Here is a 21,986-nt window from a genome sequence, read left to right on the forward strand (position 1 = left end):
ATAACACTCTATAATAAAAAAAACTTATAATTATTGAATTACATAAAATTTAAACTAACTTGACATAAAAACATATAACATATACAAAGAACATTTTTTTTTAAATACCATCTCTCACAAAATGACACATGTCATTTAGAATTGGATCCAAAACCTCCAATTGTAGAACTATTATCTATCTAAATTATGTCTTTTTGATTTAAATTTAATCACATAAATATTTAGATACATCATTTAGAATTGTTTTAGATACTCCTTTGGACATGCTCTTAGAAAGTGTCTTAGGTTTTGATTTAAACCTCCAATTTAACACGTAAGATTCTATCAATACCGAAAGTCTTATGAAACTAAAAAAAATCAACACCCAAGCTCTAAGAGCAACATTAACGATGAGTATCTGAAGTGTAAAATATCACTTTAAAGCATTGTTGATAAATAGTTAAATTTTAATTTTAATTAGAAAATTAATTCAACCACCAACTGATAAAATACTTTAAGAGTATTTTGGGAGATCTCACTTGATATACTTTTATAAGAGCATCTTTCAGTTCTTTTGCTTTTTCAAATTTTAACTATTACTTTTTAGATATTGATACCTAAGTAAGTTTTAAGCCATCAGCATTGACGGTCTCTAAGTAAGTTTTTTTTTCTCTAAGTATGTTTCATAACATAAAAAAGTATTAGAAACACAAGAGATGGAAAAATCAGTTCTTCCCAAAAAAACTCTGGAAACAACTTGAAAGATTAACTATCCACATGCGATTTCTAATTGATACACCTATTTTCTACAGATTAAATTTATTTATAAAAATCAAACTACTTTAAATATTGATATAATAAGGTCTAGATACCCATTTGAGAGACTAATAAGTAATAATAACTAATGATGCTCTTAAGAATGGAGGCGCTCTCACTCATGATTCAATAAACTATTCAAAAAGTATGAATATTAAATATATGGAAAAACTACACACATATTTTTGTAGCATCCTACGGTTCAACGAAACACAATGCTATTACGATAATCACAGAAAATATATATTTGTGCGTGTTTGTGTGTTAGACGGTCAAACGGATACATAACAAATCACACTTTCTGTTTACACGGAATACTTAAATTAGAACATTTATGAATAAGATGAATTGATTAGCATACGTAAACATAAGTGAAAACTTAATTACACCAAAAAAAGACATAAGTGAAAATTATTATTTGATACGACTGGTTTGTTCTCATGGCTAAGTACATAAGGATTTCCTTAATTTATAATTATCAAACTTAATAAATATATTTATCAACCAATCACATAGATCAACTGATGATCGATCACAATTTTTAATAGAACACACTTTCAGAAAGATGAAGTCTTCCAAATCTCTTGGAGCTCTCTGGCAAACTCATCCTGTCTCCCAACGACCATTGTGATATGATCTTTTTTCTCAATAACTTTAACACGTGCCCGAGGAATCCGCTGTTTGACGTTGTAGCTACACTCGATGGGGATGAGCTCGTCTTTTTCTCCGTGAAAGATAGTCACATTACACTTGAGTTTATCTCGTACAACATCCAGATACGTATCAAGTTTGCTTCCTGTTCCACATATAATGTTGTGTAGAGTGTGCCACGCTGCGTTGTGTGTGTGACACATAAAACCTTCTATTAAAAAGTTCACTGTCCTGTATTGAGAATTTTCTTATCAGAACAATAGATTAGATTATATCAAAATGTAGTACTTACTTTTTTAATAAATCAGCATATACAAGTAGTGAGAACATAGTAGATGTCCTATATCTTATTTTATTTTGGAAAGAGTCATAAACCAATTGCATAAGCTGTATCAAAATATATTTTCTTTTTCTTGAATCAAATTTAACATTTTATTTTAAAAATAAAATAAACCAGCATATACACTAGCTACAAGCCTGCAACATTGAAAAGTGCTAGTGTCTGCATGGAAGATATAACCTCTATATTTTCTACCTATTAAACTTGGCATTTTACATTGAATTTTAGGTTTTTTCCAACTGAAAAACCATAGTTATATTTTTTTTACTCAAACTCGTATCTTGTCGCACCGATCGGATGCATTTTCCTTCCAATTTCCCTTCTCAATTTAGAATTGAAGGTTGGTTGTTTTGGTTGGACGTGAGCATTATTTCTAGTCATACATTTTTACTTTAGATTCTCATATATTAGAATCTATACAACATAGTCCTGAAAATTCTATATAGACATGTCACTAAAATCGGTGGATCAACCAACCTAGACATTTCAAAAGTATATAAATTTCTTCATACATAGTCATGAGTACTTAGGTTGGAAAGTTAAAATTTAGCATAGAACTAAGTCTAGTTAGGTTGCCTAAGCCTCTGTTTTCTTAGGGCTAGTCTCCAATGAACGAAGATATTCTATTGACATGTCAAAACACGTGGCTCTCTATATCTGGTTATTAGATGTAACTTGTGGATCACGTTAACACCACGTGTAATTGTACTTTATCTAAATTTGTATATATATATTATTTGCTGAGTTAAGGTTATAATAATCCTAAGTGAGTTGACATTAAATTGCCAGCGACCAGATACGGCTACGAATTAAATTTGCAAGTAAATTTAGTTCATTCGAGGTGGCTTGGTAACTGATGAAAGCAACTAGCTACATTAGCCCTCGATTGTTTCCTATCAAATGAATATGATTCTAAACTCAAAATAAAGTTGATAAACTTTAAACAAACAAATATTCTTAAGTTTGGAGTAAACCTAACTTTTAAGATCACTATGTTTTAAAACATACCATACAAAACCACCAACATTCTTGAGCGATAAAGGTTATGTACTAATTAAGTAGGGAGACTTAATATTTGGATCTGTTGAATTTTAAATTCTATATATCTTTTCCAATTCTTTAGCAAATGATAATTAATAAAATGAAAATAAATGATAAGAAATAAAACCTGTTATTACGGGTCAAGAGTTTAGCCAGGAACTGCCAAAGACGGTGGTGTTTGCAGATGAGGAGACAGATGGTACGGCTAATGTGTTCGTACCAAGCAGCCATCGACGCTCCTAAAGCTATTGGCGGCCAAACCTTCCTCGGCGCCACCTTCTTCATTACGTACTGCCTCGGCTTCTTCTCTCCCACCGGTACCGGATAATACGGCTGCCCACACGTACACATGCACACGTGTTGTATTAGTCTTATTTCACATCTCTTATATGTTTTTTTTTGTCAAACTAATAATATTGCATTTTTATTAATTTCAATATTTCTTACTAAATGAACTCACCGGAGCAAGGAGGGTGAGCGACTTGATTAGATCACCGTGTCTAGCCGCGAGGTCAAGGGCCAAAATGCATCCCAAAGAGTGAGCCACAATGTGGAAAGACTTCACATTGTGTTTGTGTAAGACCGATTTTTCGATCATCTCTACGTGTTCTCGCAACGTGTAGAGTGAATCAGCTGGCTTAGGGCTCTTTCCGAATCCTAGAAGATCCACCGCGAAAAGTCTATAAGCTGAGGATGTAGCCGACAAGCTTGGAAACACCGTTTCAGTCCAAAACGCTGATGAAGATATGAAACCATGGATGAACAAGACATCCTCTTTCGCTGGTATCCCTGTTTTAATGAATCCGATTGTTTCAAAACGCTAGAAATTGAGTAAAAGCGTTTACAAATTAAACAGAATCAAATTATTTTTTAAAAAACCAATGAAAACTATGAATAAAGAAGGTTTGATAAGTATATATAAATGAGCACAACAGTTTAACTAAACTTTTGCTAAAAAAAATAACATGCGAATGCATAAAGTTAAAGACACACACACAAGAACTTAAACCAAATAAAGATGTGAACTTATAACCTTTTGGTATTTGAGTTTTGACAAAGAGGGAGTGATCTTTGTCGGAAGTAGAGGCCCATGACGTACAGAACCCACAATCACAATCCGACCATCGAGAGACATCGTGGCTCAAATTCTGCGGTCTGATCTTTTCCCGGAGCATCTCAACGACCGTGAAGTTCACCGTCAAGCTTGACTTTGTTATCGTTTTCCTCCGTTTGTTCTTAGTTAAAGTCTTCTCATAATGATGGTGGCTACACTCGGAGTCGGACGGAGAAACTTTAACGAACCGTTTATTGAGCTCGGTAACGGAGAGGTCGGAAAGAAGAGAAGGACGTGTGTAAAGGGTCTCGGAGATATCCTCCAGCTCAATCTTGGAACGTCGTCCGCTACAAGAAAACCAAAAGGACTATCATACCGACCGGTTCAGTTACTAAACCTACGTAAATTTATAATTTTCAACCCCTACGGCAAAAATTTGGCTCAAGGTAACAATTTGAAATTTATATAGAGAAACGGAGGACATATATCATGAGTCGGTTATGAAAAAAATTGAGTATTTAACTTGTAAAAGTTTGTAATAAATTATAAATGATAAGGGTTTTCTTTGGGTAAAACGGGAACACTACATGTAATGATATTTAAACACGTATTATACCTTTAACAAGAAAAAACAGGTATTATACACAAATTTTAATTATATATACATAATAATTAATCATTTTTTTCCTATATATATAAACACAAGCTACATTAAGATCCTTTTGTTTTATGTAAATTAATACATTCTGGACTTGGACAATTCTGATATTGATACATTTTGCTTTAATCAACAAATACATAAAGAGACAAAGGATACCTGAGTTCTTGAAGCGGAGAAAGGGTAAGGATCTTAGATACGCCATTATTGTGAGACAAGAGAATCTTTCCTCGAGTCTCCGTGATGGGTTCCTTGGCCGATAAACAATAACAAGGCTTCCACTCGGCTTCGAAAACATAGTCTGCTACTTTGTAGACGAGACAAAGTAATGAATCGACGATGTCTAAGAGACAGAAAACAAGGAAGCTAACGGCTTCATTAAGCCATCTACCTGCTACGGTAACTGCTCTTCTTGTCATCATCACAGCCATGGCTCAACAAAGCTTAGAGAGTATTATAACTTTTTAGAAAAATATACAACTCTTCTTTATATATTTGGGAGTTTAAGAAGAGAGATCCATGGATGAAGTCGAATTGTGTTGTATAGTGGTGCAATGTATTTATATAATATAAATAAGCTGCCTTTCTATTTCCCTTTCTATTTGGGAGTTGAGAAGAGGAGTGTATGGCATGGAGAGACACAAATCTATGGGTTGTGTGAATGTATATAGTTTATAGACTATATATGATACGTGTTAATATAAAATATGATGTCATAACGTGAGATAATATATTAATATTCATGGCACTCGAAAACGACTGTTTAGGGGTCACGGATCCACCGGTTTAACTGGTCCAGTATTTAAAACACTAGCTAAACAGTATGTGGAGGTGAGTTCATTTTGGACATCTTTATATGGGTTTGTCAAAAATTCTATGTATACTGATAGGAAGATGGTGACTTTAGTCCGATTAACTTTTCTTTTACATATAAAGATAAATGGAACATAAAACAAAACGAAACTTTCTCAAAGGAAAAAAACAACAAAACACAAAAGATACCATTGTCAATGCGTGCAAGACTAAGTGTATTTTGCTAATTTGCGAATAAAGTTGGGAGTGACAAACTGGGGATTCCTTATAATTAGTAACTTGTATGCACAGACAAGGCATATATATAAATTGTTTACATATATGTTATTCTATACATAAAAATAATATTTGTACGCAGTGAAAAATTTTAAGCAATTTCTTGACGAATGTGGAAAATTCTTTAGGTGAACAGAAAAGTTTGTACGAAAAAGACTTAAAAATGAGAAATCAGGAAGATAAAAGAGCTAGGTAACCAAATAGAATTAAAATACAAAATTAAAGGATGTGAAAAAGGAGAATTGTGGGTTGTGTCATTAAACGTCCAAAGAAAAAGAGGTGCATGGTGGTTGAACCATCCTGTGAAACAGCAGAACCAGTCCATGACTTGGCTTTATCATATGATCATGTAGAATCCCCATTTCATTGATATTTCTCCTTTACATGTATTATTTTACGTCATTCTATTTCCATTTCATTATAATAATCATTTCTTGTTCCACTAAAATTTGTTAAACCTTTTTTTCTTATCTAACTACTTACAATTACAACGTTTATTCTTTGTTTCATGACACGCAATTGTATCTATTTTTAGAGCAACGTAGAGGTTGCAATAAACAATCACTTTTTTACTTTATTTCACAATGCCGCTTGTGGACGTGATAGATTCGAGCCATGTGATTCTCACAAGTAATAAATAAAATTTATTTAAAAATAAAATTATATATTAGCTGATTCTACATAATAGCTATTTTCAATAACATAATCATTCTTGTGTGAAAATATATAATCTTATTACATTGAGTTTGTTATAGCTATATGGATACTAGATGGACATTAACCCAAGCTAATTTTGGGGAATGTAGAAGAGCTGTATTATTGTTTTCATTTAAGACATCCATGCTGACAACCAGGGATGAAATCTGAAAGTGATGACTAGACATTTCCATCATTGTGAACTTTATAACCACTTGGTCACCATGAATATAGACAGAACAAGAACAGAGAAGCAAGAACAGAGAAATATATGTTTCTCAAATATTCATTATCATTGCTCAAAGTTTAGGGTTTACACATTAGGATCTTTTATACACGAGACACTAACTAGACCTAATGGAATATACTCTAGGATATTCTTGTGTAGCTGTAAAGTAGATAAAAGCTCGTTATCAGTGAGCAGACAGAACATGTTCTGCAATTTAATGGTCTTCTCCGTACTCTGTTTGTTTTTGACGTGTGAAGAAAGATTTGTTGACTTAACCGTTGGAGCCTTTGACTGAGTTGTGGACTTATGATGTTGCCGGCCCATCTCCTCTTCATTCTTCTTAACTGTTGTTGGGCCTCTTGTGTTTACACCCCCTCGCAAACTCGAGGTGGGAGGTTCATCCACACCGAGTTTGAAACGAAGCTCTACAAAGCTCTGTATGGGAAGTGATTTAGTGAAAATATCTGCAATCTGTTGAGTAGCATGGATGTGTTTGACGATGAGTAGTCCTTTTGCAACTCTCTCCCTTGCATAGTGATAGTGTGTCTCAAAGTGTTTAGTCCTCTTGTGTAGAACCGGGTTGGCTGTTAGATGAACAGCAGAAAGATTATCACAATAAGCTTCAGCTGGATCAGTTTGAGGAATGCCGAAGTCATTGAGCATTGCTGATATCCAAGACAATTCAGCGGCAGTATCAGAGAGTGCTCTGTACTCTGCTTCAGTTGATGATCTAGCCACACTATCTTGACGTTTTGCTGACCATGAGATGATGTTGGAGCCAAGAAAAGTACATAAGCCACCAGTTGATCTCCTAGTGTCTCTGCAACCAGCCCAATCACTGTCAGTCTGTCACAGTAAGCTCTTATTGTCGAATCTGTCTCTGCAGTGAGATTAATCCCCATCGATACTGTCCCTTTCAGATAACATAGTATCCTTTTCAGCAGATGAAAATCAGAGAGTGTTGGCATATGCATCTTTTGACACACAAAATTAACAGCATATTGGATATCTGGTCTTGTAAGAGTGAGATATTGCAGCTTGTCAGCTAAACTCCTGAAGTAAGTAGGATCCGAGAATGGAGTTTCTTGATGAGGTACTCCGCTGGTCTGTAATGGTAGAGGAGTCGGCATTGGTTGACAGTCAAGCATACCTGCAGCTTCAAGAAGATCAATGGCATATTTTTGTTGATTGAGAAACAAGCCAGTCTCACTGAATGTAGCTTGAATCCCCAAGAAATAGCTCTGATACCATATAGACAGAACAAGAACAGAAAAGCAAGAACAGAGAAATATATGTTTCTCAAATATTCATTATCATTGCTCAAAGTTTAGGGTTTACACATTAGGATCTTTTATACACGAGACACTAACTAGACCTAATGGAATATAATCTAGGATATTCTTGTGTAGCTGTAAAGTAGATCAAAGCTCGTTATCAGTGAGCAGACAGAACCTATTCTGCAACTTAATGGTCTTCTCCGTACTCTGTTTGTCTTTGGCGTGTGAGGAGAGACTTGTTGACTTAACCGTTGGAGTCTTTGACTGAGTTGTGGACTTATGATGTTGCCGGCCCATCTCCTCTTCATTCTTCTTAACTGTTGTTGGGCCTCTTGTGTTTACAATGAATTCATTTACATTATTAAAGAAAAAAATCAAAGTTTTTGTTTCACCAAAAAATCTAATGATCTTAAATTTCTCTTGTATTTTTTTATTTCCTACAAACTCTTCTGTTTGCATCCACAAAACTTGTGTTCAGTGAGAATTTTAAATACGTAGTACTATCTGATTTTAGGTGCTCATAAATGAGAATAAGTATGCACAACGTACAATATAGGAAGTAAAGAAAAACATGGTAATACGCTGTGTTTCTTCCTATGTCCAAATCAGAAGACCAAACAATAACTCGTGACAACTCTCCCATATTCAAGTAAGAAAAGTACACAACTGGCGAGAAACTGAATGATTCAGAAGATAAAACAAAGAATCTAGTTTTACATTGGGTTGGTTTAAAATGTTACCAAACTCATCATATATCAGTCAGATCATCATGTCGAACATCGATAGGTTCTGATCCGTACAAAGGGATATGCATGACATCTGTTTTTCATACTTCAAACATTGTTCTGCTTGGTCAAATATGCATGTACTGTTAGATAATAATAGGATTGAATATTCATTTCGATTTCATCTCTCATTAAATATTGGTTCGATGCATTCATACAAACACATGATTGTTGTCGGAAAGCGTATTTACTGAGCATTTGGTGCATATGCATAATGACGTCGTTTAATGACGTCGTTTTTTATTATGCTCATTGATTTTACCGAAATAAAAGGAAGCAAATGAAAGCTCTGTTTTCAAACTAACATATTTACCCAAAAAAAGACATGCATGAATCGACTTGGTACTTTTTTCGAAGGTAATGTATTTCATTTTACATCAAGGTAAATTCGTTTCCTTCAGTTCCGAATGTTATTCCAAGTGTGTGTGTTTTTCTACAAAACATGAAAATAATAGATTTTATGAAGAAGCAGAAGAAGAAGCACAAAAAACCCTCTCCATCGAAGTCCTCGACGACATCGGACTCCCCCCAGGTGAATCCGCTCCGTCGCCGTCGTCTTCTCCGCCCGTTACTGATGCTGAAGATCCCTCCGCTCCGGCTACTGAGAAAGTTTCTGATGCCCAGCTCAACCCTCCAGTTAAGATGGATGCTCAACCGACTCATGTAGCTTCAGATCGGAATTCCCCTGTTAATGAATCTTCCTCTGAGAGGATAGTGATCGTCAAATTGACAGATCCAACTTCTCACAAGGATGATTTGCAAACCTTACAGATTGAGCAGAGCCCTTCCTCACTGGTTAGGAGCTCCTCAACCCCGAATGAGTCGAGTCCTGTCTCTTTGGATGGGAGCTCCTCAATCCCACTACCAGACGACGCGGCGACTACGGTATCCGCTGTAGCTGCTGATCAACTAGCTGTTGCTGAAGCCAAAGAGAACACTTTGAGCTCGCCACCAGATATCCAAAAGGAAGCCTCCACCAACCATAACAGTGAGAGGGAGAAGCTAAACCCAGTCAATGATGAGGAGCCTCCCGCAATGGCTGAGCCCCAAGCAGACCTGCGAGATCCGAGTGACCTCAACAAAGATCCTAAGACCACAAATGTCACTCCAAAGGACACCTGGTGTGATAGAGCCAAAGGAGTGAGACAATTGTCCAAAAAGGGAGAACCTTTCACTCTGCCTTCAGGAGAAGCGTGTATCAAGATACCCAACTCTGTGATTGAGAAGCATCGAAAATCATGGGATCATTTCGTGCTTGGTCAGTTCTATTCAGACCCTCCTTCTCAGGGCACGCTTCACAATATTGTTAATGGGATTTGGAGTAAACATTATTGAGACATTGCGGTGTCAAAAATGGAAGGTTTTCTCCTTCCTGTTTAAGATACCAAACGCATCAACAAGAAATTGGGTGATAAAACAGAAGCTGTGGCAGATTGAAGGACAAACTATGTTTGTGGATAAATGGGAGCCGGGAATAATACCCACCAAGCCGGAACTCACCTAAGCTCCTATATGGCTGGAACTCCGCAACGTTCCTTTCCAATTCTTCAATGAAGATGCGCTTGAGAGGATAGCTGGTCTTGTGGGTCATCCAAAATTCCTTCATCCAGCGACTGCTAACAAGACAAATTTGGAAGTGTCAAAGGTCTTTACTGTTATAGATCCAAGGAAACCATTGCCAGAAGCTGTCAACGTTCAGTTTGAGTCGGGGCTTATCAGTAGAGTTCTAGTATTTAGCCCGTGGATGCCTCCGGTCTGTGAGCTCTGCAAGGAAATAGGCCATGCTACTAGAAGATGCCCATCAGCTCCGAAACCTTGCAATAGATGTGGCACTTCAGATCATGTTTCCAACAAATGTCCGAAAGCCCTAGTAGATAACAGAGGAAGGAAAACGAGGAGAAGCAGGTCGAGAGCAAAGAAAACCTGGGCTCCAGTGGATAACTCTTCGATTGCATTGCAGTCTCCTGTCCCTCGACTAGCAGGGAAAAACCTCTCCCCTCACGTGGCTGCTCAAACTCACACAAGTCTGGTGGAAACTGCTCACAACTCTAAACTGGGGACCACTAAAGACATGGCTAGAGGCGAACCAAGCGGTACAGCAGAGTATCTTCGTTCTCAGTTTCCGCGAAGCGCCTCTGCAGCCTCGAGATCATCTCACTCTGCAATGCAGTCTGATTCTTCTGATGTTGAGTCCTCTGATTCAGAACTTGAGGAGGGGGAATTCAGTAAGCATGAGCCGGACTTTGAACTGGTTCGGAACAAGAAAAGATTCTCGGGTCTAAAAGGAAAGCGGGGCAAGGGCCCCAAAAACATCTAATCTTATGTCGACAGACATTTTTTGCTGGAACCTACGCGGTTTAAATAAACAAAGTCACCGCAGCGGATTACGTAAATGGTTTTGGAAGCGTGCACCCCTTTTTGGAGTTCTCCTGGAGACTCATGTGAAGCTTCATAAGATGAATAAGTTTACCTCAGAGATTTTCCCGGGCTAGTCCTCTGAAGGTAATTATAATTTTTCTCCCCTAGGAAAAATTTAGATTTTATGGCATCCTTCGGTTATGATTAATATAATCTCTTCTTCTCTTCAAATGATCACGGTGGAGGTTACTTGGCCATCAATCCAGTCCAAGTTCTTTATCTCTGCTGTCTATGCTTCTAACGTAGATGAGGAGAGGAATTTTTTGTGGTCAGAGATCACTGATCTGGCTACTTCTCACGGTCTGGACGATAAACCCTGGCTAATACTAGGCGACTTCAACCAGATTCGATCTCCGACCGAACACTCTAAGCCGGCTTCACTCAACTTCGACAAGAGAATGCGAGACTTTAACCAATGCTTACAGTATACTAATCTTGATGATTTGAACTTCAGAGGCAACATGTTTACTTGGTGGAACAAAAGGAAGAATGACCTGATAGCAAAAAAGCTGGACAGATCTCTGGTGAACGAGGGTTGGTACTTTGAGTTCCCTTCCTCGGTGACTTATTTTGGCAGTCCGGAGTTCTCTGATCATGCGGTTATTTCAATCACACTTGACCCCTCCACTGTGAAAACAAAGAAACCATTCAGATTCTATAACTTCACCACCCAGAGTCCGGTGTTTCTTGACATGATCTGCAACTCCTGGTTCTCGTTTAACGTTACTGGTTCTGCTATGTTAAGGGTTTCCCGTAAGCTAAAGCTTCTGAAGAAGACGATCAAGGATTTCAGTAAACAGAACTATTCAGGCATAGAGAAGAGGACGGCTTTGGCACTGGAAAAATTGTTAGAAAGACAAAACCTTATGCTCGCCTCCCCCTCCACAACCAATGCTGAGCTAGAGCTTAAAGCAATGCAGGAATGGGAAGAGCTGTCAAACGCTGAAACAACTTTTTTCTTTCAGAGATCAAGAATTAACTGGTTGGCTTACGGAGATGGTAGTTCGCGTTTGTTTCACAGATATGCGGCTTCTAGGCAGGCTCTCAACCACATTCACTACCTTGTAAATGAGAATGGTGAGCGAATTGATTCGCCGCCGGAGATCCTCAATCAATGTGTTCTCTACTTCTCTGACATCTTGGGTGGACAGTCATCGCCTCCAATGTTCATTCAAAGTGACCTTGATCTGTTGTTTGATTTTAAGTGCTCGGAGGACCAAGTTAATAAGCTTGAGAAGGGTTTCTCTGATCTAGAGGTGAAGGATGTGTTCTTCTCCTTACCGAAAAACAAAACAGGTGGTCCGGATGGTTATTCATCTGAGTTCTTCACGGCATCATGGGCTGTGATAGGTCCGGAAGTAACGGAAGCGGTCCAAGAGTTATTCAAATCTGGCAGTCTACTCAAGCAGTGGAACGCTGCCAACCTTGCTCTGATCCCTAAAATCCCGAATGCCTCTCATTCATCGGAGTTCAGACCAATCTCCTGTCTTAACACGGTCTACAAGGTTATTGCAAAGCTCCTAGCGTCCAGGCTGAAAGAAATCCTTCCGCTTATGGTATCTAAGTCCCAATCAGCTTTTCTTCCAGGCAGACTTCTGGCAGAGAATGTGCTTTTCGCGACTGATATTGTTAATGGATATAACACGCATAATATAACACCCAGAGGAATGCTCAAAGTTGATCTGAGAAAAGCGTTCGATTGTGTTAGATGGGATTTTATATTGGCTTCCCTAAGAGCTCTTGCTATCCCGGAAAGGTATATTAATCTAATATCTCAATGCCTTACCACAACAACCTTCTCCGTATCAGTTAATGCCACGACTGGTGGGTTCTTCAAGAGTTCAAGGGGTATTAGGCAGGGGGATCCCCTGTCCCCCTACCTGTTTGTACTTGCCATGGAGTGTTTATCTAGATTACTCCTCTCTAGATATGAAGATGGTAGAATTGGTTACCACCCAAGAACAGAGGCCTTAAAGATCTCCCACTTGATGTTTGCGGATGATGTAATGGTGTTCTTCGATGGTAGTGGCAACAACTTACATGGAATTGCTGAGTGCCTTGATGATTTTGTCTCGTGGTCGGGACTGCAGATGAACCTCACGAAGACAGAGCTATTCACAGCGGGTCTTGACCAAAGTGAATCCTCTGCTTTAGCAAGCTACGGATTCCCTACTGGTAACTTCCCCATTAGATATCTTGGCCTACCTCTTGTGAGCAGAAGGTTGAAAATTTCCGAATACGAGCCACTGATGATCAAAATAACCAGAAGTTTTCAAGGGTGGTCAGTGAAGATGCTTTCTTTTGCCGGTAGACTACAATTGCTGAGATCAGTTATCTTTGGTTTGATCAACTTCTGGACTTCTACTTTCATGCTGCCAAAGGGTTGTATAGCGGCTATTGAATCTTTATGTGCTCGGTTTCTTTGGTCGGGGAACATCGAGAAAAAAGGAATAGCCAAAATAGCTTGGGACACTGTTTGTCTCCCTAAGAAGGAAGGAGGTCTAGGGATAAGAAGCATCCAAGTCTGGAACCAAGTGCTGGGTCTTAAGTTCATATGGCTCCTGCTGTCTCGCTCTCCTTCTCTTTGGTCTGACTGGCACACCACTGAGCATCTTTCGACCTGCTCGTTTTGGGAAATTACTCCTTCGCAAACTGATTCATGGGATTGGAAGAAAATCCTTCAGCTTCGCCCCATAGCGATTCAATTTTGCAAGACAGTGGTTGGAAATGGCCGCAACGCCAGCTTCTGGTTTGATGTGTGGACTCCTCTAGGCCAATTAATCAAAATTTTAGGTAGCAGAGGGCCGCGGGCGCTTAGGTTGCGTAAGGAAGCAAAAGTGGCTGATGCTATCTCACATTCACGATGGAACTTACCTCACCCAAGATCTCAGCAGGAAGTGGACTTGCACACTTACTTAACCACTATATCTCTTCCTCTATCTACTGATGTTGATGATGTATTCGAATGGCAAGCTACTGATTACCCTTTGAATGTGTTTAGTTCTCAGACGACATGGGAGATCTTGAGGCCAAGACAGCCTGACCAACCATGGCATGACGTTGTGTGGTTCAAAGGGGCAGTCCCTAAGCATGCTTTCACGATGTGGGTGACGAACTATGATAGATTACCGACTAGGACCAGACTTGCAGCATGGGGTCTAACGATTCCAGACACTTGCCCACTCTGCGCATCTCTTCCAGAAACGAGAGACCATCTTTTCCTCTCCTGCCGCTACACTTATGATATCTGGTCGCATGTTTTTATCAGATGCAAGCCCCCCTCTCAGATGTTTGTCGATTGGACGGAGCTTCTATCTTGGATCAGGGCTGGCACTGATAAGAAGAAGATTCTGCTAAAGAAGCTAGCTGTTCAAGCCGTCATCTTTCAGATATGGAAACAGAGGAACAACCTAATCCATTACAATGCTTATCTACCTCCTTCCTCTGTTTTCAGGGCTATTGACAGGGAGATAAGAAATATAATCTCCTCTAGGAGATCCACAAAGCAGTTCACTTCTCTAATGGTGATGTGGTTAGTTTAAAGCTTTTGCTGTCCTTTCTATAGGATGTTCTTGATTCATCTTGTTTTTTCTTTTATTTTTGCCAAGATGTTTCAAAACTTAAGGTCTTGTTTTTGTAAAACCTTCTCTTCATTTATATAATATTTACAATTTAGCAAAAAAAAAAAAAGATTTTATGACGAAAGATAAATGATATAGAGGCGGCAAAGTCCGGATATCTGTTTTTTCATGCCATGACATAAATATTGATATCACATTCAATTAGCTATGACTCCACCACGATTACATGTCACACGACCAAGACTTCTCAGAGTTTTGTAGAGTACAATTGAAAAATATTTTGTCACGTAAACGAAATTCTGATTGTTTGAATAAATTTATAAATTCAAGTGGTGCATTGTACACCACGTTTTTAGAATTTTCAACAAGTGAAATAGTGAATTGTACATATGATGATTGAAACCATGCAAGTAGTTGCAACAGTGAAATTGGTACAAAATACTTGTCGTAAAACAGGCCAGTATATGGACTTTCTAATAATGGGCCTTTCTTGAGCTAAAATACTATTATATTGGCCCATGTTGGGCTTTTAACATTTGTGTATAAACACGTGTAAAAGCATGGATTATCATACCATTTAGTAATTACCAACTAAGATTTTTTTCTTCCCGCAGTTTCTCAAAGTTGTTGCAATGTCAAGTTTAATTGGACAAAGTTGGAAAATTCTAGTCATTCAAACAACGGTAGACGCGTCTTGTGATTGGTTCCTAACGCAGGAAAGTCTTTTCTTTCCTATTATGTTCTTGAGAGGTAACTCGTTCTTTATCTATCGAGTCTATCATTGTTGCTTGTATCCTCCACAAGTTTTAGTCCTTTCTGATAAGATTTATATTTACATTTACAGAAAATAATAGGCTACAATCATACAATAGTTAGTCCACAGCCTGGGGGATACCAAAAATTAACGCTAAACCTAATCTACTTGATGCCAAGATCTGCTCCAAAACAGGTAAGACATCTTCCAAAATCACTTTATTTGATTTATCCCTTAGGTTGGTTATATTCTCATTCCTAAACTTACTTCCACATTACTGAATGAATCTGTATAGAATTTGTAGTCTCGTGGCAATATAGTATGTAACATGTTGGTGGTCTGTAGACTGTCGCCAAATCCTAACATAAACGTTCATGAGGTAATATAATTGGAGTGATTCATAGTTTTCAAACGTATGGGCATCAATTTAGATTCTTGAAAAAATATGATCCTCTTTTGGTAAGAAATTAAACATGAACCACCTATGGGATTTCATTAGTGAGTGGTCCTATGCGATTTCAACACCTTGAATTAGCCTACACGACAAATAAAATAACACTAGAATTAGCCTATGTACACAAATAGATATAATCTTTTTATATACATAATCAGTTTTTTTCACACAATAATATAGCTAAATCAGAAAGGATTAGTGGAGGACTAATCCGGATAAGAATGTAGTGGGGTCGAAAAGATAAAGAAGGAAAGAAAAAGGGGTGGAAAATATAGTAAAATCTAAAAAAGTGACCGAAGAAGGAAAGATAAATTAGTTAGAGCATCACATCCCCTCCGACTCTGGTCCCCAATGAGAAGAAGCTCTCACGGAAACGAGAGATGTGGTGGTGGGGTCCAATGGCAAAAATAACACACACATCTCATAACACCGTTACTTAACGGAACGCAAATGGTATTGAGGTTGAAGAAGAAGAAGACAAAAGAAGAAGACGTTACCTAAGGTCGAAGTAAAAGATAGAGAGTTAACGGGGGTTAGTGAAAGGAAACGACAACGTGGGATACTAACGTCTGTGTCAGGGTGAAGAGAGAGAGAGAGGAGAGTTAATGTAGATTTTTGTCTGTATTCTGAAACAAGTTCGAATGTTAGAGACTAAGGAAACAAAATAAGAAAAAGAAAATGCTTCATGGCTCATAAGGCTCGCAAATAGCCGCACCGCTCCTCTCACATGTTGTTAATAACATAAGTCTCCAATTTATTTTCTTCCCCATCCTCTCATCTTATAAGTGTGAGGGATAGAGAGAAAGAGAGAGAGAGAGAGCCTTTTGTGTTCTTGTTTAGGTTTTCATTTTTATGTTGTGGACTTTAGGCTAAGACTCTGTTCTTTTTTTTTTACCATCTTGGAATTTTTGGGTGTTGTTGCTGTCTTAAAGATAAAGCTATTGAGGTCCCATCACAGAGGCAAGAGTGGGAATAGGAGTTTCTGTTTCTGTTTTATGTGTGTTTAAGGTTTATAGAGTTGAGAGTTTTGAGTGGATATAACAGAAAGAGAGAGAGAGAGAGAGAGAGAGAGAGAGAGAGATTTTGTATGATGGGGACAAGAGCAGAACATAATAAGGAAGATTTTGTTGGTTGTGGGTTTGGATTTGGAGTTGTAGAACCTTCCCACAGAGAAGTTATGATACCATCTCCATCATATATATCGCCTTCCTCTTACTCTGGTTCCGCTGGTGTTACCGACCCTGTCTTCTCTGCTTCCCTCGCAGCTGCAGACCCTTTTTACACCTTGAGCTCCTCAGGTTTTAAAGTTCTCTCCTTTATGACTTTTGAGCTATTAAAAAATATTTGTTGTGAAATTGGTGGATAATAAATATCTCAGGGGAGATGGGAAGAAGTATGAGTGAGAAGGAAGGTGCAGCAGCTTTCAGTGAATCTCAATGGCAGGAGCTTGAGAGGCAGAGGAATATATATGAGTACATTATGGCTTCTCTTCCTGTTCCTCCTGAGCTTCTCACTCCCTTTCCCAAGCACCCTTCCCACACTTACCATCAAGATGGTATAATCTCCCTATGTGTTCTTCATCTCTCTTGTTATCATCCTTTATGCATAGGGATAGGATGCTTGGAACTTATGGTGTCTATATGAATCTGATGTGTTCTATGTGGTGACAGTGGCAATGGCCAAAGTAGGTTCTTTGAAGCTGGGGATTACTTCAAATGCAAGCAACAACGCGGCTGATATGGAGCCGTGGAGGTGCAAGAGAACAGATGGGAAGAAATGGAGATGCTCTAGAAGCGCGGTCCCTGATCAGAAATACTGTGAGAGACACACGCACAAGAGCCGTCCTCGTTCAAGAAAGCATGTGGAATCATCTCAACACCATGACACTCGCACCACTAAGAACGCTAGTAGCCACTATGCTGGGACTTATCCTCAGCTTTACGGACAACCCGTTAATCCATTTTCAAATGATCATAGGTACACGTTTGCTTACGTTCTTGTCAAAGCATTGAACCCCATAACTGAAACTTATTGGTTGATGTGTGAAGAGAGTTCAGGTGTTTTACGAAAGAAGACGATGCCTATGCAAATTTAAATCCAGAGGTTGGACCAAGCAGAGAGCTTAAACGTGGATTTGATTATGATCTAAACTTCAGGCAGAATGAGCCATTAGTAGACCAGAGCTTTGGAGCGTTGGAGGGTCTGTTGAGTCCAAACCGCCAAGAGACGAGGCGGTTTTTCGTAGAAGGGGATCAAGATGAAGCAATGGGAAGCTCTCTGACACTATCAATGGCAGGTGGAGGCATGGAGGAAGCGGAGAGGAGAAGAAACCAGCAGCACCAGTGGGTTAGTCATGAAGGACCATCATGGCTTTGTTACACAGCACCAGGTGGACCATTGGCTGAAGCACTGTTTCTTGGTGCCTCCAACGACCCAAGTGCTAGCACTACTACTAGTAGCTGCAGCAGAAGCTCAGGCTAAATAAAAATGACTTGAGTTGTGTGATTTTACAAGTCAAAAACCGGTTTAGTAATTAGAAATCAAAACTATCTTTTAGATTGTGAACCGTTCTCAGTGATTTGTCTGAAAAGACTGTGCAGACCTTTGTGCTTTTGTTTGTTTTGCTTTTGTGGTTGGATTTTGCAGAAGCTTAAACCGCTACTCTATGATGGAAAAGTGTTTGAAACACCGGTTTACTTAAACCACTGGAGATCTATTAATTAAACTACTAGTAATCTATTCTAGATCATTATATTGGGTGGAGAGACAAACACAGAGCTAAGTTGATAGCAAGCCTGCAGCATTCTAGTTCAAAGTGATTAGCACACTTGAATTAAATAAATCAAAATGAGTTCCGGTTCAATAAACCGGTTTGGGTGAAGAAAACTCACGTCTTTGTTTGGTTGGGTAGAGGAATTACCTTATTTAATGATTTTTCACTTCATGTTCATTTCATTATGTATTTCAAGAGCCATAACTAATTTTATCCAGTCTAATATAGTTAGAAAGGCTTACACTACTAATTAAAATCTTTTTTATAGAAGGATCAGAAAATAGGTCCTTCCCAATTAGTTTATCTTTTTTTTCTGAATCACTTCGCATTGGTATTTTAATACTGCATCAAAATCATTAATGGTAGTGAAAACCTTTTTAGTTCAATTGTTTGACTAATGATTTGTTAATATTTTTATATACAAAAGTTTGAGTTTTGAATTTCAGAAAGCCATTTATCGACAATTTATATTAAATTTTGAACAATTTAATATAAATTAATAAAAAAAATATAAGACTGTGTAGCTAAACCATAGGTTATATTTCCATTAGTTTATTAACGATCCATTTGACTAATCATCATATTCAAGGGAGAGAGAGTGTCTAAACAATGACCACGGGAAGCTTCTCTCTCTTTCTTTGCAAGAATACATGACGTCAGCAATGACGTGTCCCGTCATCATGGACGACGCATATATCCCTTTTAGCGAGCAAAACCTCTCTCGTCTCAGTCATTTCCACAATCTCAGATTCTTTGACTTTTGTCTCCTCTCTAGATTATTGGATTTCGTGTATGAGCTTAAACCGGTTCCGGTTAAGAATGGCGGAGGAAATCTCAAAGACAAAGCTCGGATCTTCCTCTTCCTCTTCCTCTTCTGTTGCTGCATCAGCTGCAACGAACGCAGCGAAATCGAGATGGAAGATCTTATGGCCCAATTCCCTCCGCTGGACAGGCCCGGCTCAGGAGGGTGGGCAAAGGGGCATTGGCCTAGGGCCCAAAAGATTTTTTGCATAAATAGTATTGAAAAGGGGCCCAATATTTTTAAAAAAATTGAAGATAAGGCCCGAAATTTTTAAGTTATCATATAATTATGTAAAAAAAAAAATTTTTGATTATTTTGCCAAGGGCCCAAAATTCTTTTGAGCCGGGCCTGCCGCTGGATCCCCACCTCCACCGACAACATCATCGCCGCCGAGAACCGCCTTCTCTCCATCCTCAAGTACATATATACCTTCCTCCTCTCTCAATTATGGATTTTATACAGATGGGTCGATCAAAGATTGGATTTTTTTGATGTTTTGAATGTTTCTAAATGGATCAATCATCAGGACGCCTTATATACAAGAGCAAGTGAATATTGGCTCTGGACCACCAGGTTCGAAAATCAGGTGGTTTAGGTCTTCCAGCGATGAGTCTAGGTACATCAACACTGTTACCTTTGACGCCAAGGAGGGTTCTCCTACGCTTGTGATGGTTCATGGTTATGCTGCTTCTCAAGGCTTCTTCTTTCGTAACTTCGATGCTCTTGCCAGTCGGTTTAAGGTCATCGCTATTGATCAACTTGGGTAAGCAGCTTTGGTAACGTGCACATTTTGTTGAACTGTTTGTCACAAATTGGTCTTTTTATAGGTGGGGTGGATCGAGTAGGCCTGATTTTACTTGTAAAAGCACAGAAGGTATTCATGACTTAGTGGCTATGGTTTCATTTGGAGCCCTTTCTTGATGGAGATGCTGCACCAGTAATGGAACTGAATATGGTCATTCTTTGAATATGCAGAAACAGAGGCGTGGTTTATCGACTCATTTGAGGAATGGCGCAAATCCAAGAATCTTAGTAACTTCATTCTTTTAGGACATTCTTTTGGAGGTTATGTTGCTGCTAAGTACGCGCTTAAGGTGAATTTTATGTTCCTTTCCTTGGTATTAACTCAATGAGTAATATGTGACATTTTGGATCTATCTTTCAGCACCCTGAGCATGTTCAACACTTAGTTCTGGTGGGATCGGCTGGTTTCTCAGCAGAATCAGATGCCAAGTCGGAGTGGCTCACTAAGTTTAGAGCAACGTGGAAAGGTGCTCTTCTAAATCATCTATGGGAGTCCAATTTCACTCCTCAGAAGCTGATTAGGTATGCTATTTATACGGCATTGGAACCATCTAATGAATGAGCTTGTTTTAACCAAGTGACAACTTGTTCGGTGATGAAATTAGATGGCAGGACTAATGGAATTCACTATATGTTTCTAAATATGCTTCTGTTGCAGAGGATTAGGTCCTTGGGGTCCGGGTCTTGTGAACCGGTATACAAGTGCAAGATTTGGTGCACATTCTGTGGGAACCGTGCTAACAGATGAGGAATCTAGATTGCTCACCGGTGAGTACTTCTTTCTCTTAAGTTTCATAGAAGCATATGGATGATGATGACGCATAGCAGATAAGTGATGGTTTTGCTTTTACGTTATAGATTATGTGTATCATACTTTGGCTGCAAAGGCTAGTGGAGAGTTATGCTTGAAATACATCTTCTCCTTCGGAGCATTTGCTAGGAAGCCACTCTTACAAAGGTTTGTTCACCAAATCTGATGAAACAAAGACCAATTTTATGAGCACACTGCAGTTGGAGTGTTTTATGTAACTCATGTTTTTCGATGACTATTCTTTTGTGCAGCGCATCAGAGTGGAAAGTGCCAACAACTTTTATTTATGGAATGAATGATTGGATGAACTATCAAGGTGCAATGGAAGCACGGAAACACATGAAGGTCCCTTGCGAAATCATTCGTGTTCCACAGGTTAAATCTCTTAAACAGTTATGCATTAGTTTTCACATTTAAAGAGGAGAAAGTATAGAGAAGAAGATGCTTATGTGAGAGATTATTTTGATCAAAATTTTGTGTAGGGTGGCCATTTTGTGTTCATAGACAACCCAGCTGGTTTTCATTCAGCAGTGATGTATGCTTGCCGCAAGTATATATCTCAAGACTCTTCTCATCAAGAACTCATTCCAGATGGTTTTCAATTGGTTTAGTCGTGCTATGTTGTTCCTTTTACCTTATCAACTTTACTTTATTATAAATGTACAAAAACCATATATAAAAGAGAGACAAATTTTTTTTTTAATGTTGGTTGTGTTTGTACTTTGGAGTTCTAAGACCTCTTTCCATTCTCTTTTTTTTAATGTTAATGTAATCTTTAGATACTCTTTAATTATTTGTTTCATACAATTTCTACAGTTAAATAATGAAACATAAACAACCAAATCTTTGTGCTTCAAACTGAGACCACCGAGTCTGGTCAATGCACAATTCTTTTTTTTTTTTTTTAAGTTGTTAGCAACATAAGGTTCATTGTGTGCTGCTCATGTTAACTTATATCAAGATAAGGTTAGTTT

The 21,986-nt window shown here is 38.4% G+C and overlaps 3 protein-coding genes across 4 annotated transcripts; 2 read left to right on the forward strand and 1 right to left on the reverse strand.

Annotated features, from left to right (window-relative positions):
• Positions 1-1,191: 1,191 nt before the first annotated feature.
• LOC106376013 (probable lysophospholipase BODYGUARD 3) lies at positions 1,192-5,282 on the reverse strand. Its single transcript, XM_048744125.1, has 5 exons — positions 4,699-5,282; positions 3,861-4,228; positions 3,288-3,616; positions 2,955-3,160; positions 1,192-1,677 (listed from the first exon to the last, which is right to left on the reverse strand). Exons 1-5 carry the CDS (start codon positions 4,968-4,970, stop codon positions 1,353-1,355), a joined length of 1,500 nt encoding a protein of 499 aa, XP_048600082.1. The 5' UTR covers positions 4,971-5,282; the 3' UTR covers positions 1,192-1,352.
• An 11,602-nt stretch (positions 5,283-16,884) lies between these two features.
• LOC106376014 (growth-regulating factor 8) lies at positions 16,885-18,527 on the forward strand. Of its 2 annotated transcripts, none has more exons than XM_013816052.3 (4): positions 16,885-17,120; positions 17,201-17,377; positions 17,493-17,799; positions 17,871-18,527. In XM_013816052.3, the coding sequence occupies exons 1-4, from the start codon at positions 16,910-16,912 to the stop codon at positions 18,301-18,303; spliced, it is 1,128 nt and encodes a 375-aa protein (XP_013671506.2). In that variant the 5' UTR covers positions 16,885-16,909; the 3' UTR covers positions 18,304-18,527. The 2 variants fall into 2 exon arrangements, with proteins under 2 accessions (XP_013671506.2, XP_013671508.2); XM_013816054.3 differs by having other exon boundaries at positions 17,880-18,527.
• A 668-nt stretch (positions 18,528-19,195) lies between these two features.
• LOC106376015 (1-acylglycerol-3-phosphate O-acyltransferase) lies at positions 19,196-21,796 on the forward strand. Its single transcript, XM_013816055.3, has 10 exons — positions 19,196-19,536; positions 19,749-19,814; positions 19,924-20,160; positions 20,225-20,271; positions 20,373-20,491; positions 20,563-20,723; positions 20,860-20,969; positions 21,060-21,159; positions 21,264-21,387; positions 21,495-21,796. The coding sequence occupies exons 1-10, from the start codon at positions 19,388-19,390 to the stop codon at positions 21,621-21,623; spliced, it is 1,242 nt and encodes a 413-aa protein (XP_013671509.2). The 5' UTR covers positions 19,196-19,387; the 3' UTR covers positions 21,624-21,796.
• The last annotated feature ends 190 nt before the right edge of the window (positions 21,797-21,986 follow it).

The sequence above is a fragment of the Brassica napus genome, chromosome C1, assembly GCF_020379485.1.
Source record: "Brassica napus cultivar Da-Ae chromosome C1, Da-Ae, whole genome shotgun sequence".
Taxonomy (NCBI): domain Eukaryota; kingdom Viridiplantae; phylum Streptophyta; class Magnoliopsida; order Brassicales; family Brassicaceae; genus Brassica; species Brassica napus.